The 18,264-nt window shown below is 50.6% G+C and overlaps 1 protein-coding gene and 1 pseudogene across 1 annotated transcript; one reads left to right on the top strand and one right to left on the bottom strand.

Annotated features, from left to right (window-relative positions):
- The first annotated feature begins 914 nt into the window (after positions 1-914).
- On the top strand, positions 915-9,767 carry LOC105468764 (kelch like family member 35). The gene is made up of 6 exons (XM_011719097.3): positions 915-2,093; positions 3,227-3,411; positions 5,189-5,307; positions 6,587-6,775; positions 8,267-8,455; positions 9,388-9,767. Exons 1-6 carry the CDS (start codon positions 1,222-1,224, stop codon positions 9,574-9,576), a joined length of 1,743 nt encoding a protein of 580 aa, XP_011717399.2. The 5' UTR covers positions 915-1,221; the 3' UTR covers positions 9,577-9,767.
- On the bottom strand, positions 9,755-18,088 carry LOC139357542 (SIN3-HDAC complex-associated factor pseudogene; annotated as a pseudogene).
- Between the last annotated feature and the right edge of the window lie 176 nt (positions 18,089-18,264).

The following is an 18,264-nucleotide window of genomic DNA, read 5'->3' as shown; positions in this document are numbered from 1 at the left end:
CTTCCTCTCGAGTAAAAACAATACAGGGAAACACCCATGTAGCTCGTACTGTGTACCAGCACTTTTCATAAAGCCCATGTAATAGTCATGAAGCCACAGCCCTGTGAGGTAGGGATCCCATTTCAGATGAGATAACTGAGGCCAGGACCGGCAGGTGAGAGGAGTGACTTGCCCCCGGCCACACCGTGAGCCAGTGGCAGGGACTGGGTTAGTTTGTCCCTAGAGTTCTTTCCACTTCCAGACGGTGCTACCTGGAGAACACCAAGAGAACTCACTAGAGAGAGGGCCAGCTTCCCTCAGCCTGGGCTCTAACCTTTCACCCTCTCAGAATTCGCCCATCCTTCTCAGCTGGAAGGTTCCCCTCAAGGACGCCCTCCCTGACTCCCCTCCACCTGGGTCCAGCGCCCCTTCTATGAACTCCCCTAACACCCGGTGCCTCCCCATGGCACCGCCGCCAGACTGTGACCTCCGGGCACACTGAAACTATGGTTGTCTTGCTCACTGCCTGGCACAGAAAAGGCTCCCAATAAATACTCGTCGAATCTGTTTGCGCGAATGCTGTGTGTATGATGCTGTCTATCAGGGGAGTGCTCAGGGTGTGGTCAGTGCTCAGCACCTACCGGAGATCGGCAGGAGACAGGCAGGATTGAGCAGAGGACAGTCGAGTTATTGTACCTTCTCTCCTGCACACGCACACACTGGGTCTCTGTGGGGCGGCCTTAGTCCCTTGACCCAGGGCTTCAACTCCTGTCACGGGACCCTCCTTACACAGATACATTTCCAGGTTCCAGTAACTTCCCTGCTCCCCCGCTTCAGACCCCGGGGCGGCCAAGGCGCCTTGCTGTTAGTAGCCCGGGGAACAGCCCTCCTCCTGCCGCAGTCCCTAACGCCGACTCCGCTGTTGAAAATAGTTCCTTTATTAGACCCTCCTCCGATTATCCTATTTGAGAGCGTGCCATCTGTCTTCTGCAGATATCGATAGGAAAACGCTCAGCGAGTTTGAAGAACCGAAAGGGGCACTGAGTGTCTGAGTGGGTAGGCAGGGCAGAATGTCGTGCTGGTGAGGCGGGGCTGAGGCACTGTAGCCATAAGGAACCTGAACGGAGGGGACAGTCGCTTAACAAGTGGTCAAGGCTGGAAATAAACGGATGAGGGCGGTCGCCTCTCCCAGGCGCAGCCAGGTGACTTCCCCGATGCTGTTTGTGTTCTCTCCCCAGCAGGATGCGGCAAGGCCCTGGGCCGGAGGAGTCGGAGCCGGGCTGCGAGGCGCCGTGCGCGGGCCGGTGCCACGCGCAGCGCGTGCTGCAGACCCTGAACACGTACCGGCGGAGCGGTACCCTCACCGACGTGGTGCTGCGCGCCGGCGGCCGCGACTTTCCATGCCACCGCGCGGCGCTCAGCGCGGCCAGCGCCTACTTCCACAACTTGTTCGCGGCCGGGCGGCCCGAGCGCGGCCCGGCAGTGGTGCCGGTGGCTGCCGAGGCGCCAGGCACAAGCCCGGCCGGGGCGGCGGCGGCGCTGGCCGTGGTGCTCGACTACGTGTACGGAGCGGGCGTGCGGCTGCGCGAGGAGGACGAGGCGGCGGCAGTGCTAGCGCTGGCGGAGCGGCTGGGCGTGGCGGGCCTGCGTGAGGCCTGCGTGCGCTTCCTCGAGGGCAGCCTGCGCGCCGCCAACAGCCTAGCGCTGCGCCGCGTGGCCGTCGCCTTCTCGCTGGCTCCGCTGGCCGAGCGCTGCGGCCGCGTCCTGCGCCAGGCCTTCGCCGAGGTGGCGCGCCACGCCGACTTCCTGGAGCTGGCGCCCGACGAGGTGGCGGCGCTGCTGGCGGACCCTGCGCTGGGCGTGGCGCGCGAGGAGGCCGTGTTTGAGGCGGCCATGCGCTGGGTGCGCCACGACGCGCCGGCCCGCCGCGGGCAGCTGCGACGCCTGCTGGAGCACGTGCGCCTGCCGCTACTGTCGCCCGCCTACTTCCTGGAGAAGGTGGAGGCGGACGAGCTGCTGCAGGCCTGCGGCGAGTGCCGCCCGCTGCTGCTGGAGGCCCGCGCCTGCTTCATCCTGGGCCGCGAGGCCGGTGCGCTGCGGACCCGGCCGCGGAGGTACGGCCGCCGTCCCCTAGCCTCCCGCCCTCAGTTCTTCTCACCTTCTTCCACCGCCCATTCATTCCTTCATCATCCTTTAGTACTGCCTCTTGATGATATGCAGACAGACATTCGTTAAACATTTTAGAGGCTCGGTGCCCATAATTCTGCCCTTGAAGAGTTAACAAGCCAGTGAGGGAGATGCAGAGACCCCACCCCTGCGCACACTGTTTCTTTCGCCCATGCAACCGTAATTCCGAGTACTTACTACTCTACGCAAGTTCTGTGCAGGGTGCCTGGGTGTGGAAGTGATTTGAAAACAGTTTGCCCTCTGGGAGCTCGCAGTCTAATGAGGGATAGAAATAGGCAGGAGCATGGGGAAAGGGTGAAAGCGGACTGCCCCACCCCTGGAAAGCCAGACTGAGAGGCTCTGAGCAGAGTAGCCCTTAATCATGCCCCCAGAGACTACACTATCTCTAACACTAAGCACAGGGCCTGGGACAGAGATCCTCAAATATGTGCCAAAGGAATTAGAAAACCGGTGGCTAAAGGGTATGGTAATTCTGGTGGGGTCAGATGCTTGAGGCGTCAATGAGAGGAAAGAATGATTGGCTGAAAGGGCGAGTTATCCGGCTTAATGGAATTAGGGATAAGGGGATGTCATAGGAGGAGGGAGGCAGCAGAATCAGCGGTTGGAGGTGAGAAAAGAGTGTTGAAGATGAGTTAGCGACAGACAGACCTGGGCTTGAATTCCAGCTCGTCATGACGCTTAATGGCTGCATGACTTTGAGCACGCCATGGTATGTGAGCCTCAGTTTCCTCCGTGTGAAAGCGGTAATAATCCCTACTAATATAATTGCCATACGGATTAAACGAGGTTATTTTTCTAGGTGAGGGCAAGGGCTCTGTAAAGATTGTTTTGTTTTGTTTTGTTTTTTCTGTAGTTTAGAGGTCAGCAGAATGCGGTAAGAATGAGCGATTCTCTTCCCAATACCCACAGGGAAAGTTGGAAGTGGCAGAGTCTAGCGGGAGTGGGGCCGGGGGGTCGGGTGGGCGGGGGTGATGGCAAAAGCTCATGAAAGGGACGAGAGGGTAAGAGAGGGCCGAACTTGGGTGCGGCCCAACAGGCAGTGGGCTTATCCGCACGCCAGATTCATGGACCTAGCTGAAGTGATCGTAGTCATCGGCGGTTGCGACCGCAAAGGTCTCCTGAAGCTGCCCTTCGCCGATGCCTACCACCCAGAGAGCCAGCGGTGGACCCCACTGCCCAGCCTGCCCGGCTACACTCGCTCAGAATTCGCCGCCTGTGCTCTCCGCAATGACGTCTACGTCTCCGGTGAGGGCGGAGCCGCAACGGGAGCTCACACGGGATTGGCTAATAGCCTCCGCGTTCCGCCCCCTTTGCTTTTTCCTCCAATTGGGAGAGGGGGGTGGGATGTTTTCTGATAACCTACAGTTATTGGCTGAAGTGAGCAGAGCTAACTACGGGTGTGACCCCCCCCTCCCCAGTTATTCAGCAATGTTAACTTCAATTCATATGATTACTTTTTGTTCTGAGCAGGTTTCCTAGGGAATTCAATTCGTATTAGTATTAATAATCACTTCATCTAGCCTACTATGTGCCGAACATTATTATGCTAAGAAGCTTACATTCGTTATCATTAAATCCCCCTACAATGCTGTTTTACAGATAAGAAAGGATCAGAGAGGCTCAGAATTTCCCCCATTGTCTCAAAAATGGCAAAGCTAGGAGGAACACACATCTGTTTGATAGCAACAAACTGTGTCCTCCCTGAGGCTCAGGCCCTTGAAGACTCAGAGAAGCATAAAACAGTCTTTGCTCCCCTGGAGTGTCCTGGAGAGGAGAGAGAGACTTCACTTTTACCGCCAGGCAGAATGTGATCGGAATTCTCAGAGTCCCCAGATGATCTGGAATGCCACTCAGGGAATCTAGCCAGGGTTCATAGAAGAGATGATTTTTCAGTTGGACCTTGAAAGTTGGAGGGAACAGTATAGGCAAAGGCACAAGGGCAGGGACATGCAGAAAGGAACACTGGGGACTCAGGGCTCTGAAGTGCAGGTTGAGTAACACAGGTGAGGCAGGAGTCAGATCACGGAGGCTTTGAGTCTGGGGCTAGGTGGATTGACCTTAACGTTGTAAAGAACTATGGGTGCCTGCAAAGGGTAAGGAGCAGGAGAATAAGCCAGGGAGGCCTCACAGATCATCCAGGCCACAGATTACCACTGGACAATTTATCCAAGGCCATTGATGGTTCTGAGCAACATGTGGGGCCTCTGTTGGGTGCCACTAGGAATAAACAAAGATGGGGGCTACCAAACAGATGTGGCTCTGGTCACAGGCTCAGGCTGAAGGGTGCAGTTAGGGTTGTCCCCAAAGAGGCTCCCATTGAGAGGTGAATCCCCGGCCGAGATCCCCAGGGTGGCCAGACATGGGAAGGGAGAGCCCACATCCTGCGTCCCCAGTGCCTGGCCCCATAGGGCATACCATGTCCTCCAGCAGCACCAGTGCTGGGCCATGTAGTCTTCAGCAGGTCATTGTTGGTCTCTAAGCCTCATCTGAGTTTCTTATATGTAAACTGGGTGTAATATTCCCAACACCTCATGGAGGGATGAGATCAGAAATGAAATTGTGCGGGTGAAGGTGGGAGGGAGGGTTATTGGGTCACCCTCTACCCCTCCTGGCTCCTAGTGCAGCTGACTCTGCTTTTCCTGGGTCCCTAGTACATTCCAGATGCTTGCCTTGGGTACCCTTTGTACTCTTACCTTTCGTACAGCGGCCCCCTCTTTGCTTCCCTGAGCACAGAGCCTGGCACACCACCAGCACCACCATAAGGCGCCCAGTGAAAACCAGCCACTTCTTCCTGAATCTGTCAGGCTTCTCCCCTCAAGGGTTATAACTCAAGACATTCTCACCACTTATTCAAAGCACACTGTCTGGGTCACAGGCCCAGAGTCTTACACCAGCTCAAGAAGTCCTCTTGCTGCCTTCCCTTAACCTTTCCTTTGGATCTGGGGGCCCTAGTTTCTAGCTCTTTGCGGGTACTTGGGATAGCAAGAGAGCCTGTGGGCAACAGCTGCTTCTCTCTCCCTAGGAGGCCACATCAACAGTCATGATGTGTGGATGTTTAGCTCCCATCTGCACACCTGGATCAAGGTAGCCTCTCTGCACAAGGGCAGGTGGAGGCACAAGATGGCAGTTGTGCAGGGGCAGGTAGGCACAAGCTGCAGCGGCTGCCCTGGGACCCAAGGTACAGATCTATGGATGTCCTGGAGGGAGGTTATCTAAAACCCTCTTTGTAAGAAGGGGTCTGAGGCCCCCCAAAAAAGAGACTTGTCCAAGGTAACATAATAATGGCTGATGTTAATAATAATAGCAATTACTGTAATAGTAACAGCCTGATGGTCAAGGGTGTGGGCTCTGGGGCCATACAATCTAGGTTTGAATCTTGATTGTGCCACTCAAGACTAAAAGAATCTGTCGGCCGGGCACGGTGGCTCACACCTGTAATCCCAGCACTTTGGGAGGCTGAGGTGGGCGGATCACGGGTCAGGAGATCGAGACCATCCTGGCTAACACGGTGAAACCCCGTCTGTACTAAAACTACAAAAAATTAGCCAGGCGTGGTGGCAGGTGCCTGTAGTCCCAGCTACTCAGGAGGCTGAGGCAGGAGAATGGCGTGAACCCAGAAGGCAGAGCTTGCAGTGAGCCGAGATCATGCTACTGCACTCCAGCCTGGGAGACGAGACTCCGTATCAAAAAAAAAAGAATCTCTCAACTGTCTTCGTAAGCTACATCCCGAATTCAGAAACAAAAATGCTTCTTAGAATCAATTAAGTGGGGTGGTAAAGTCTCAAAACTAGCTATATAGCTATTATTATTTTTTTTTTTTTTAAATTTTTTCTGAGACGGAGTCTCTCTCTGTGGCCCAGGCTGGAATGCAGTGGTGCAATCTTGGCTCACTGCAAGCTCCGCCTCCCAGGTTCATGCCACTCTTCTGCCTCAGCCTTCAGAGTAGCTAGGACTACAGGCACCCGCCACCAGGCCGGCTAATTTTTCTTGTATTTTTGGTAGAGACGGGGTTTCACCGAGTTAGCCAGGATGGTCTCGATCTCCTGACCCGTGATCCGCCCACCTCAGCCTCCCAAAGTGCTGGGATTACAGGTGTGAGCCACCGCGCCCGGCCTAGCTATTATTATTAAGCATCAGCTTGGTGCCAGGTGTTTTACAGCTGTAACCCGCATTCAGTACCCATCCTAAAGACAGGTCGCATTATCCCCCCTAAATGAGAGGAAACCAGCTCAGGGAGGTACAGCAACTGGGTGGAGGCCGCCCAGGTGGTGGCAGCACTGGGCTCTGGGGTCAGTTTGGTCTTGAAGCTGGGTTGGGGACAGGGAAAATTTGCAGCTCAAAGACTGTAAAACTGAAGCGGTGAGGCCGAGGGGCCTAAGGCCCTGACACCCGGCCCCCCGGCCCATGTCCTCACTTGCAGCTGTTCGCAGTGGGTGGTTTCGACGGCCTGAGGCGCTTGCACAGCGTGGAGCGCTATGACCCCTTCTCCAACACCTGGGCGGCCGCCGCCCCCCTCCCGGAGGCCGTGAGCTCAGCGGCGGTGGCATCCTGCGCGGGCCAGCTCTTCGTGATCGGGGGCGCCAGGCAGGGCGGTGTCAACACGGACAAGGTGGGCGTGGGCCTCGGGCGCAAGAGGGCGTTGAAGGCTGCGGCGACCACTGTGTGCCAGGCGGAGAGCTGGGCGTTTCCGTGCCCTTGTCTATTTCTTCACTTAATCCCATCAACAGCCCAGACCAGTCACCTCCATGTTTCAGGGAAGGAAATGAGCATAAAAATGACCCCAAGGTCACAGTGGGTCAGCAGCACACTGGGACTCAAATGTATGGGCTGGCACCACATAAGTTTCATACATTTTAAAAATTGAGGGCAAGATAGTTAAAATGCTTTTGTTACATTCCAAAAATAATACATTACTGAAAATTTAGAAAACAGAAAAATAGAAAAAAAAAAACCATAATCCCACCATCCAGGCAGAGCTGCTATTTATATTTTGGTGCATTGCCTTACAGGCTTCCACTGAATTGATTTTTGTTTTTCTTATAGTTCTGTTTTCTCACTGTTAGAATTTTGCATTCTGCATTTTATTCTAATTTAGGTATAAGCACTTTCCACGTGATTAGCAACTTTACAGCCATCATTTCAATGCCTGTACTATTCCACTTGGTGGATGAACTAGAGTCTACTCATCTTTTATTGGACATTTAGGCTTTTTGCAAATAAAAATATTTATCATAGCAGTTCCTTCCCTCCCCTGATGGCCTCATAAGCCTGTGGTCCTGGGACTTGACTCTTTCCCAAATTTGGGTGCCCACCCTTCCTTATTCCCTGACCACATTCTTTCAGCAAACCCTCCTGGAGCTGAGTGATGGGCACTCATGGTAGGAGGCCCCATTTAACACCATCCATGCAGCACTGATTTGTTATAGGCTGCTGTGGTGGAAGGTGGGGGTCTCCAAGGAAACAGTTGAGGAAACAGAGAGTGAGGTGAGCAGGCAGCTAAGTACAGAAACTGTTAAGGGCATCAGAAACACCCATGGGCATGTGGACAGCTGTAGAAATAGGGCTGCAAGACACCTCAGCTGGAATTGTATGACCTGAGAGCACCAGGGAAAAAGTGAGTTGACAGTGTATGCAGCCAGGAACACATCCCTGTGGGGGGTCTGCTATGAGAACCCTCTGTAACCCTAAAGCAGACGGTACCTCTTCTCGCTCGGTATGATGTGCTCTATGATTAATCTTACATGAGGCGACTGTGTTCTCCATCAAAGGAGAGACTGTTCCTATGTGTGTGTTTTGGGGGGTGGGGAGGGGGAACACCAGGGAAGCCTTTAAGGATGGGGTGGCATTTGAGCAGGACCTTAAAAGATGGGGAGGCTTTTGACAAAGGAAGTCCAGAAGCAGAGGACAGAACATATAACTAGATGAAGAGCCCTTGAGGACAGGGACAGTGGATCTCCCCCTCCCTCCCAGATGCTTGCTCGGGCCAGGTGTCATCGTTTTGAATGAGTGCCCCCAGGGAGACAGGTGGCAGCATGTGGGCAGTGGGGCATTTGGGATGGGGCAGTGAGTCTTCATCACCGCTGCTCCTCTTGCCCCTCAGGTGCAGTGCTTTGACCCCAAGGAGGACCAGTGGAGCCTGCGGTCACCAGCACCCTTCTCACAGCGGTGTCTCGAGGCCATCTCCTTTGAGGACACCATCTATGTCATGGGGGGTCTCATGAGCAAAATCTTCACCTATGATCCAGGCACAGATGTGTGGGGGGAGGCAGCTGTCCTCCCCAGTCCTGTGGTAAGTGGAGGCTTCAAGGCAGGAGAGCGGAACCCACTTCTAAGGCTCTGGATCTTGGAGCTTGTGAATCTTGTGTGACTCCACGCTAGGTGGTTTTATTATACGTCGCTCTCTAGCTTTGTCCTCACAGTGATAGTGAACCATGCATTTCACAGATGAGAAGACTGGCCTTAGAGAGGTTCAGCACCTGGCCCAGGCCAACTAGGCCCTGTTAAGGCAGAGTCTAGAACCCTGCAGTCCCAAGTACTATAGCTTTGAGTGGGGATTTGGTCCAAATGACCCTGTGGCCTCTCCTGCCCTGAAGGCCACTGCTAGTAACCAATCATGGGGTAAGAGGTGGGGAAGGGAGTTGCTAAGTTCTGCTCTAGTGATATCACAGCAGGGAGGCCCAAGTCTTGGAAGCTCTGGCCCCTGCAGTTCCTTGCCTCCCCTACCTTCGTCTCCATCCCCTGAAACTCCAGAGATTACACAGGTATGGTTGGACTGGTGGTCTCTGCCAGTTCTGACCTTTGGTGACTTTAAGTGGTGAGAATTCAGGTTTCCCTGAGTCTGCGATTCTAAGATGGCGGCAGTCGAGATTATTGTTATTGGCGTGCTTACCATATTCCAGGCTCTATATAAAATGCTTTACATGCTTAACTTCCATTAACTGTTAAGGGAACCCTGTGAAGAAGGCACTCTGGTTCTTCTCCCTTTGCAGATGAGGAAACTGAGGTCCAGAGAGGTTAAGCGACTTGCCTAAGGCCATTCACTGAATAAGGATCAAGTTAGAGCTGGAACTCAGATCCATCCAGTTTCCTGCCTCTCTACAATCCAGATTGCCTGTTCACAGTCTGTGGGTCAAGGTCCTATTATCTGGCCTGGCCAGGCAGGGACAGAAGGAGCCCCAGGCTGAACCTGATAGTTAATTGTCTTTCTGTTTGTCCACTCAGGAAAGCTGTGGAGTCACTGTGTGTGACGGGAAGGTCCACATCCTTGGTGGGCGGGATGATCACGGAGAAAGCACCGATAAGGTCTTCACCTTTGACCCCAGCAGTGGGCAGGTGGAGGCCCAGCCATCCCTGCAGCGCTGCACCAGCTCCCACGGCTGTGTCACCATCATCCAGAGCTTGGGCAGGTGACTCAGATTTGGACAGCCTGAGCCAGGAGGCGGAGAGGCACGCGGAGCTCAGGCGCACACTCTGCTCCCTCGTGGCACCTCCACACAAACAGCCCTTCACTTAACGGTCTCTTTTCTTGTAGAAATAAAACCTTGTTGGGTCTGTGTTCCAGCTGCAGTCTGCCCTGACTGAGATGGAATGTCCAATATTTGCTCCCTGTGTTTACTCTTGATGAAGCACTTTTATATCTGTTTGGGCTATTATCACAAAACACCTTAGACTGGGTGATTTATAGACAACAGAAATTTATCTCTCATACTTCTCAAGGCTGGGAAGTGCAAGATCAAGTGGCCAGCAGATCTGGTGTTTGGTGAGGGCTCTCTGCTTCCTAAATAATATTTTCTTGCTGAGTCTCCACATGTGAGAGGGAGGCCAGGCAGCTCCTTCCGACCTCTTCTATAAGGCTCTAATCCCATTCATGAGGGTTCCACCCTCATTCCCTAAGCAATTTAATGCCTTCCCAAAGGCCCCACCTCTTACTATGATCGCTTTGGGTATTAGGTTTTGACACATACATTACCTCATTTACTTTCAAAATAGTAGTGTGAGCATTTTAAAAAACTATATTTCATGCATAAAAAACACACTATATATATAAACAGTTAAAGAATAATAAAATGTCTGTTTCCCACCACTTAGAAAGAGATGGTTACAAACAACTCTGTAGGCCTGTGTCTGTTCCTAAACACATCCTTTCCCACGCTCCTCCGAGACGAAGTTACCATCCTTAAATTTGAGATTATCAGCACTCACTGCTAGGAGCCGGAGACAAGCAGGCCCCCCCCCCCCCATTCATGGAAGAGGCTGAAACAAAACAAAAACAGTTATGGATCCCTGAACAACCACGGAGTGGAGGCTCACAGCAAACTGCAGGCCCAGGGTGGGGGCACCATAGCCATGGGCCCCTGAGAAGTCAGTCACCCTGGCTCTGCACCTGAACCTGTTAGGTGTCCAACGTCAATGGGGGCACAAGCCACTGATGTCATAAGCCTGGGGCTCTAGGGGCAGCAACAAACTGCTGGGTAGGGAGGGGTGAGCTCAGAGAGGGAGAGAAAGGGAACAAAAGATGCAATAGGCAGATTCTGTGAGGCTCTGTGCGTATCGCTGTGAGGCCTGGAGGAGCTGGCCAGGCCCCAGCTGCGGGCTCCCCCTCATTTGTACTCAGATTGCCTTTGGAAGAAGAGCGATCATCTGCTTCTTGCATCTCCCTCCAGCACAGAGCCAGCCCCACATCCTACCCCATCTTCCAAAGCCCCAGGGCCCTGTCTACAGGGTCTCTCCAGCTGGGGCCGGCCCATCACAGCAGGCATAAAGGCCCGGGTCCCAGCTGAGCTCTGACCCACTGATTATCCCAGATTAGGGAGCCTGTGACCATCTGGACACAGCTGATAATGGCAGCAGAGGGAGGGGAGTGGGGACACTGAGTCTGCCTGTGCCCACCCCAAGGGGAATGCTCAGGACAAAGCAAAGAAGGCACCGTATCACTGGCCCACCCAGGGAAAAAATAGGGGCAGATCCAGGGCACACTCCTCCCAAACATATGGGCATCATAGCTGACTGAACCCTTTCCACATGCCAGGCAGGGCGCCCCATTTCCCCCAAGCTGACTATACCTCCAGTGCGCTTTCGTGCACATACCTTCTCCTGCTTTGTCTGCCCAGGCCCACCTTATAACCTCAACCCCAGAGTTGCCCTCCTCTATCACCAGGCACATGGCAGGTCTTTTATGTGACCTGTGTAGTGTCCCCTGACACACCCATAGGATGGCCCTTGAGGCAGGAAAGGTGTCAGTTTCACCTGTGTCCTCCAGTGCCTGGAACAAGGCTTCCCACTGACTACACCAAATCGTGTAATAGTGTAAGGCAGGCACTACTGCCGCCCACCTGCCCCCTCACAAATAAGGAAACAGAGACTCAGCCTTGTGAGGTGAAGTGACTAAAGTCATTGGGCTGGAGAGTGGCAGCAGAGCCAGGATTCAGACCTGGGCCCAGCCATCTCTGAAGCCAGATCTCTCCATGCTGCCTCCCCCAGCATGGAGACTAGTCATTTTATGACTATTCTTAATGCTCTTCCAAAGAACAAGATTTAAAAAATAAAATAAAACAACAATATAAACCCAGCACTTTGGGAGGCCGAGGTGGGTGCATCACCTGAGATTAGGAGTTCAAGACTAGCCTGGCTAACAAGGCAAAACCTCATCTCTACTAAAAATACAGAAATTAGCTGGGCATGGTGGTGCATGCCTGTAGTCCCAGCTACTGGGGAGACTGAGGCAGAGGAATTGCTTGAACCTAGGAGGTGGAGGTTGCAGTGAGCTTAGGTTGTGTCACTGTACCCAAGCCTGGGCAAAGAGTGAGACTCGATCTCAAAAATAAAAAATAAAAATAAAAACAAAATAAAAGGAAACATTCATTACCATATGGATATATTAGATTTTCATTTTTTGTTTGTTTGTTTTGAGAAAGAGTCTCACTCTGTTGCCCAGGCTGGAGTGCAGTGGCGCAATCTCAGCTCACCATAACCTCCACCTCCTGGGTTCAAGCGATTCTTCCGCCTCGGCCTCCCTAGTAGCTGAGATTACAGGTGCACACCACCATGCCTAGCTAATTTTTGTATTTTTAGTAGAGACGGGGTTTCACCATGTTGGTCAGGCTAGTCTCGAACTCCTGACCTCAGGTGATCCACCCGCCTTGGCCTCCCACCCAAAGTGCTGGAATTACAGGCATAAGCCACCACACCGAGTCAGAGTAACCACCAAACAGTGGTTACTTATCACACAATACTGTGTGATAAAAACCTGAACCAAACAGTGAATCAGGATGACTATTCTTCCTGGTATGTTGAGGGTAAACCAGTGAGCAAAAGATCCACCTCCTTTGGCACCCACCCCCTCTGGCAGGAAAGTGGCCCTATTGCTGTGCTATGCTTCCCCGGAAGCTCCCTCTAAAAAGCAAAAAAGTCCTTAATTAAAGGCCAGCTCTACCTTCTCTCCAGGCAATTGAGGGCTCAAAGCGCCGAGCTCTCCTGCTCACCACACTAAGGGCTGTTGAGAATTGGCTGGCTGCAGTTGTAGTCAATGGCCTGCCAGTGAGGGCAGGATGCATACATCACAGTGGACTCCCTGCTCTGTGGACAGAGACCCAGTTGTACCTGGGCAGGCTGAGTGGTTAGCACAAGCACTGGACTAGGCAGCAGAGGCATGGCTTCATTTGAATTTCAAAGCTACTGGGCCTCCATCTACTTCTTTGTGAAAATGAGGGTTTGGGATCACATAAGTCATTCCAATCCACAGACTCATGTTACTTGTTCTCAAATTGGAAGTTAGGATCTTGACATTCTAAATTTTTTTTTTTAATTCGAGACCAATTTATTCTCAAATTTTGCAGACACAAATATTATCCTTGAAGTACATTAAACAAATCTTTTAATTCACTTCATCCTGTATTTTATTTTTTATTTAAAAAAATTTTTTAACCTTTTTTTCCCCTACCACCACTGCTGCCACTCATCGTGTATTTTAAAATAACTTTTTTCCATATTGATTTTTCTCCATTGGGGATAAAAACCAAAATAAAAGATAACCCAAATACGGTTAAAAAATGTTTAGGATCTTGGGTTCCAGGCAGTTCAAAAACTCTGTCAAAAGGTTATATTTACCACCAGATTGCCACAATGGCATAACAAAGTAAGAATTAGGACACTGAAATGGGTGGGGTGGTCCTGCCAGCTGGATCACATGGCCACCTACCCAGAGAGTCTGGGGCCAGGGGCAGCAGGTGGCCCAATGGCAGCCTGCCCATCCCTGGAATGAAAGCAAGAAAGCAGAGCCAAAGCTTCAGCTGTGTGGCCTTAGGGGTGGGGCAGACTTGTGGAAAACCAGGCTGCAAACACCCTGGTTGCTGGTGGTCCTGGAGGGGTGGAGCCCGTATCTCCACCTCTTATATCTGACCAGTTGCATGGCACAGTGGGGAGGCAGGCCCACTTCCTTCCTGGCCTCTAGATCTTGATCTGGGCCGAGGCTGGGCAGCAGGGTCATTTTGGCCAATGCTCATACAGTAAGCTGATCTCCATAGGTTAACAGTCACCTTCCTTCCCAAGACCCCAGCATCCCCTTACAGGTGTACTTTCCGGTGGCAATATCCTGCAGCTGGGGCACACCATCAGCAGTTGAGTCCCCTGGGACAAGCAGCACCTCAGAAAGCAAGGGCCTGGGGCTGTGGCTCTGGGAAGGGGCCAGGAGACCAGCCAATGTTTCTCACCTCCCAGGCTCAAGTGATCCTCCCACCTCAGCCTCCCAGTAGCTGAGACTACAGGCATGTGCCACCAAGTCTGACTAGTCTTTAAATTTGTGTGTGTGTGTATGTGATGGAGTCTCGCTCTGTCGCCAAGGCTGGAGTGCAGTGGCGCGATCTCGGCCCACCGTAACCTCTGCCTCCCGGGTTCACGCCATTCTCCTGCCTCAGTCCCCCAACTAGCTGGGACTACAGGTGCCCGCCACCATGCCCAGCTAATTTTTTTTGTATTTTTAGTAGAGACAGGGTTTCACCTTGTTAGCCAGGATGGTCTCAATCTCCTGACCTCGTGATCTGCCTGGCTCAGCCTCCCAAAGTACAGGGATTACAGGCGTGAGCAACCATGCCCGGCCTAAATTTTTTTAGAGATGGAGTCTGGCTATGTTGCCCAGGTTGATCTTGAACCCCTGAGCTCAAAGGATTCTCCCGTTTTGGCCCCCCAAAGTGCTGGGATAACAGATGTGAGCCACCATACCCTGCCAATATTTCTTAAAGCCTAAGAAAAATCAACAACTCCCCCTAAGATGTACTGCATGGGTTAAACTTGTAAAATGAAGTTAGTAATGAAATGTGTCCACTATAAGGGATGTCAGGAGATTAAATGTTTACAGAAAGCTCAGGGCATATAACAATTATCTTCTCACCATGGTCATGCTTACGCTATAAATGTAGCTTTGGTTAATAACAGAGAGTCATACCAATCTGGGTATTATAAGGACAAAAAAAAAAAGAGAGAATGGTTTGGTAGATAAAACATTATCAAACTCTAATGTCCCTGAGGAGAACAGTAAGAAAAACAATCTCTGAGGTTGAAACTATTAACTCTCTACGATACTTCAATGTTTTCCTGTCTCATGTTGGCAGGCCCTACTTTGAAATACAACAGCTGCATTTATACACAGCAACATCAGATATCAGAAATAATCACTAGATGGATGCCTGTAATCCCAGCACTTTGGGAGCCCGAGGTGGGCGGATCACCAGAGGTTGGGAGTTCGAAACCAGCCTGGCCAACATGGTGAAACCCCGTCTCTACTAAAAATACAAAAATTAGCCAGGTGTGCTAGTGCATACCTGTAATCCCAGCTACTCGGGAGGCTGAGGCATGAGAATCACTTGAACCCAGAAGGCGAAGGTTGCAGTGAGCCGAGATCATGCCACTGCACTCCAGCCTAGGTGACAGAATGAGACTTCACCTCAAACAAACAAAAAAAATTAGAAATAATCAAGATGGAAAATGGAACAAGGCACACAGTAAAAGGCCAAATTCACCATTGTAAAATGGGGATGATTATCTGCCCAGCTATGCCCACCTTTCAGTAGAAGCAGAAAGCATGGCACCTGTGGTCAGGGTACATATAGTTGGGATGGGGAGAATCCAATATCATGAATTTAGCTATTAAAATCCAAGAGGATATGCTTAAGTAGTGGTAATAGTAACAGCTAGCACTAATTGGGCACTTGCTGTGATAGGTCAGGCATTGTGTTAAGCACTCTACATGCAGATGACCAAAGGGAGGCACAGGGAGGTAACTGATGTGCTGGGGCCCATACTGCTAAGTTGTATACCTGGTGCTGAATCCAAACTGTCCAGCTTGAAGAGCTGGGCTCTTTTTTATTTTTCTCTTAGCCATGTTTTCCTTTGTTGTCCAAATTTTCCACAATGAGTGTTGATATCTTTTTTTTTTTTGACAAAGTATCGCTCTGGCACCCAGGCTGGAGTACAGTGGCACGATCTCGACTCACTGCAACCTCTGCCTCCTGGGTTCAAGCAATTCTCATGCCTCAGCCTCCCGAGTAGCTGGGATTACAGGCATATGCCACCACACCACTCCCGGCTAAATTTTTTTTTTTTTCTTTTAGTAAATTTTACTTTTAATACAGAGTGAAAGAAAATAAAAACTTAATAGGCTAAAACAAGTCAAACACCCATTCTACACAGATAAAAACCTTCACAAAGGTCAACGGAAGTAATCCAGAGCTGAAACTGAATTGTGCAGATTTTCAATGGTCATCAAAGTCATGTAACACAAACAAAAGTCAATTATATGTACACACTCAACAAGCCCTCTAAGAAATGTGCCCCAAGAAGCATTAACCTTTGTTTTGTGCCATCCTGAAGACTTGCACATTTTATTTTTCAGATAGCTTAACATTTTTAATAGAGTGTGCTCTCTACCATGCGGTAATGCTTTGGTACTATTCATACGGGGTCTCGCCTGTCCTAAAGACCTGCCATTTCCCAAAGAGGAGCTTTTGATTCTGCTTTAGAAGTTTTACATAAATTAAAATCTTTATCAAATATTAATATGAAGGGAGGCACAGGATGCAACATATATAGTCAAGTTACCTCTGTATATTTAGAAATTACTTTCTCCTCCAAGGTATTTGCAACAGAAAGCTCAATCTGTCCTGCTTAATAATCAGTAGTACAGGTTTGAATCATCAGAAGCTTGGCAAGACCTTAATATTTCAGAATTATCAACAACTACCTCTAGGGCCAAGTCCATGTTACTGAGTTATGACAAATTTATTATCGTGAGGGAAAACAAGAGCTTAGCCAGCCATCTTAAAAAATGCCCCAACCACTGCTTCTCAATACAGAAAGACTAAAAACTACATAGTTTATCATACAACAAATCCCATCTCTGTCCCCTGAAATTCCCCTAGTTTCATTCATTAGAAGGGGATTAAAAGAAAAAAAAAAAAGACTTAAAGAGCACTTTACAGCAGCATTCAGCTTTCCTATGAAATACTCAGCATCTTAAATATTATGTACAACTCTTTTTTTAGTAAGCTAGACACTGGCTTCAGAGTTTGTGGGACTGGGGGAAATCAACCCATTCAAAACTACTCTAGAAATTGTCTTTTGGCAGAATAGCAGATATCCAAGTTAAAACTAGGAGGGTCATTTGAGACCAGCCTGGCCAACGTGGTGAAACCCCATCTCTACAAAAACTAAAAAATTAGCTGGGTTCTGGTGGTGGGCACCTATAAACCCAGTTACTTGGGAGGCTGAGGCAGGAGAATCACTTGAACCCGGGAGGCGGAAGTTGCAGTGAGCTAAGATCACGCCACTGCACTCCAGCCTAGGCAACAAGAGCAAGACTCCATCTCAAAAAAAAAAAAAACAAAAACAAAACAGAGGGTCAGTTTGTTGCTTTGTGGTCTTTTCAAAATTTAGATTTTTTTGTTCCCCTTCTACATAAAAACCTGTCACCACTCCTGAGTGGAGATGGGCAGGGGCTCTGGCCCCTGCTCCTCTGGCTTCTCGGCAGCTGCTTTCTTATTGCTGCAGCAAGGCTTGAAGAGATGTGTGTCAATGAGGACTTTCCCAAAACGGCCTTTATAGATGATCCCACAACATATCTTCTGTCTTTTCCAGTATGTGAGATCTAAAAAGGAAAAAACTGGTGTTCTATTAGAACCAGAAGCCATCTCTGTATCTGAGCCGTCATCTGACTGGTTACTGTAACAAGGAGATTCAGCTGGGGAGGCACTTGAGGTGGTATTGTGAGCATCAGAATTATGACGTTTAAATTCCTTCTGCAGTTTACTGATCTGGTTGCTTTTTATCCTGTTCCCAGATAGAGTTTTCACTTTCTTGGGTTTCAATGTAGTCTTTAGACTGGGTCCAGCCCTTACATCTACCACATGATTCCAGTTTTTTTTTGATCCTGCTGGCAACTTCTTCCATCTTTTCACAAGCAGGACACAGGCATTGCAGATGTCTCCTGAACGAGTCTCATGCAATCCAAAACAGCTCTGGAAGTCCTTTTCATAGTGTTTACTGTCAGTGAATTGAGAACTGGAGGACTTAGCTCTGCAAATACAGCAGCCCTCTATACTTCGGTACATCTTTGGCTTGTGAAAACTAAACATCTTTTCCTCTGGGCAATAGTCTTCCAAAAGCAGCCGTTCCACACTCAATAACGTCCCCGAGGTGCGGAGTGCACGCCAGGACAGTCCCCCTCAAGCACTCCCTCCTCCTCAACTGCCTTGTCTAGAAAGATTGTCTCCTGCAGTTCTGCAGTTGCTACCGCTGGCCGAGAAGGTGTAGATTCCGCTTTCCTTTTTTTTTGTTTTTTTTTGAGACGGAGTCTCGCTCTGTCACCCAGGCTGGAGTGCAGTGGCACAGTATCGGCTCACCACAAGCTCCGCCTCCCGGGTTCAAGAGATTCTCCTGCCTCAGCCTTCCGAGTAGCTGGGATTACAGGCGCCCACCACCACACCCGGCTAATTTTTGTATTTTTAGTAGAGATGGGGTTTCACCATCTTGGCCAGGCTGGTCTTGAACTCCTGACCTCGTGATCCACCTGCCTCGGCCTCCCAACGTGCTTGGATTACAGGCGTGAGC

The sequence above is a fragment of the Macaca nemestrina genome, chromosome 12, assembly GCF_043159975.1.
Source record: "Macaca nemestrina isolate mMacNem1 chromosome 12, mMacNem.hap1, whole genome shotgun sequence".
In the NCBI taxonomy this organism is placed as follows: domain Eukaryota; kingdom Metazoa; phylum Chordata; class Mammalia; order Primates; family Cercopithecidae; genus Macaca; species Macaca nemestrina.
Note: the sequence above shows the minus strand (reverse complement) of the source record. Positions and strands in the feature narration are given on the sequence as shown.

Coding starts and splice junctions, on each gene's coding strand:
- LOC105468764 (XM_011719097.3), top strand. CDS start 1,222: ATGCGGCAAGGCCCTGGGCCGGAGGAGTCGGAGCCGGGCTGCGAGGCG. Junction 2,094..3,226: donor CTGCGGACCCGGCCGCGGAG/GTACGGCCGCCG, acceptor TCCGCACGCCAG/ATTCATGGACCTAGCTGAAG. Junction 3,412..5,188: donor CAATGACGTCTACGTCTCCG/GTGAGGGCGGAG, acceptor CTCTCTCCCTAG/GAGGCCACATCAACAGTCAT.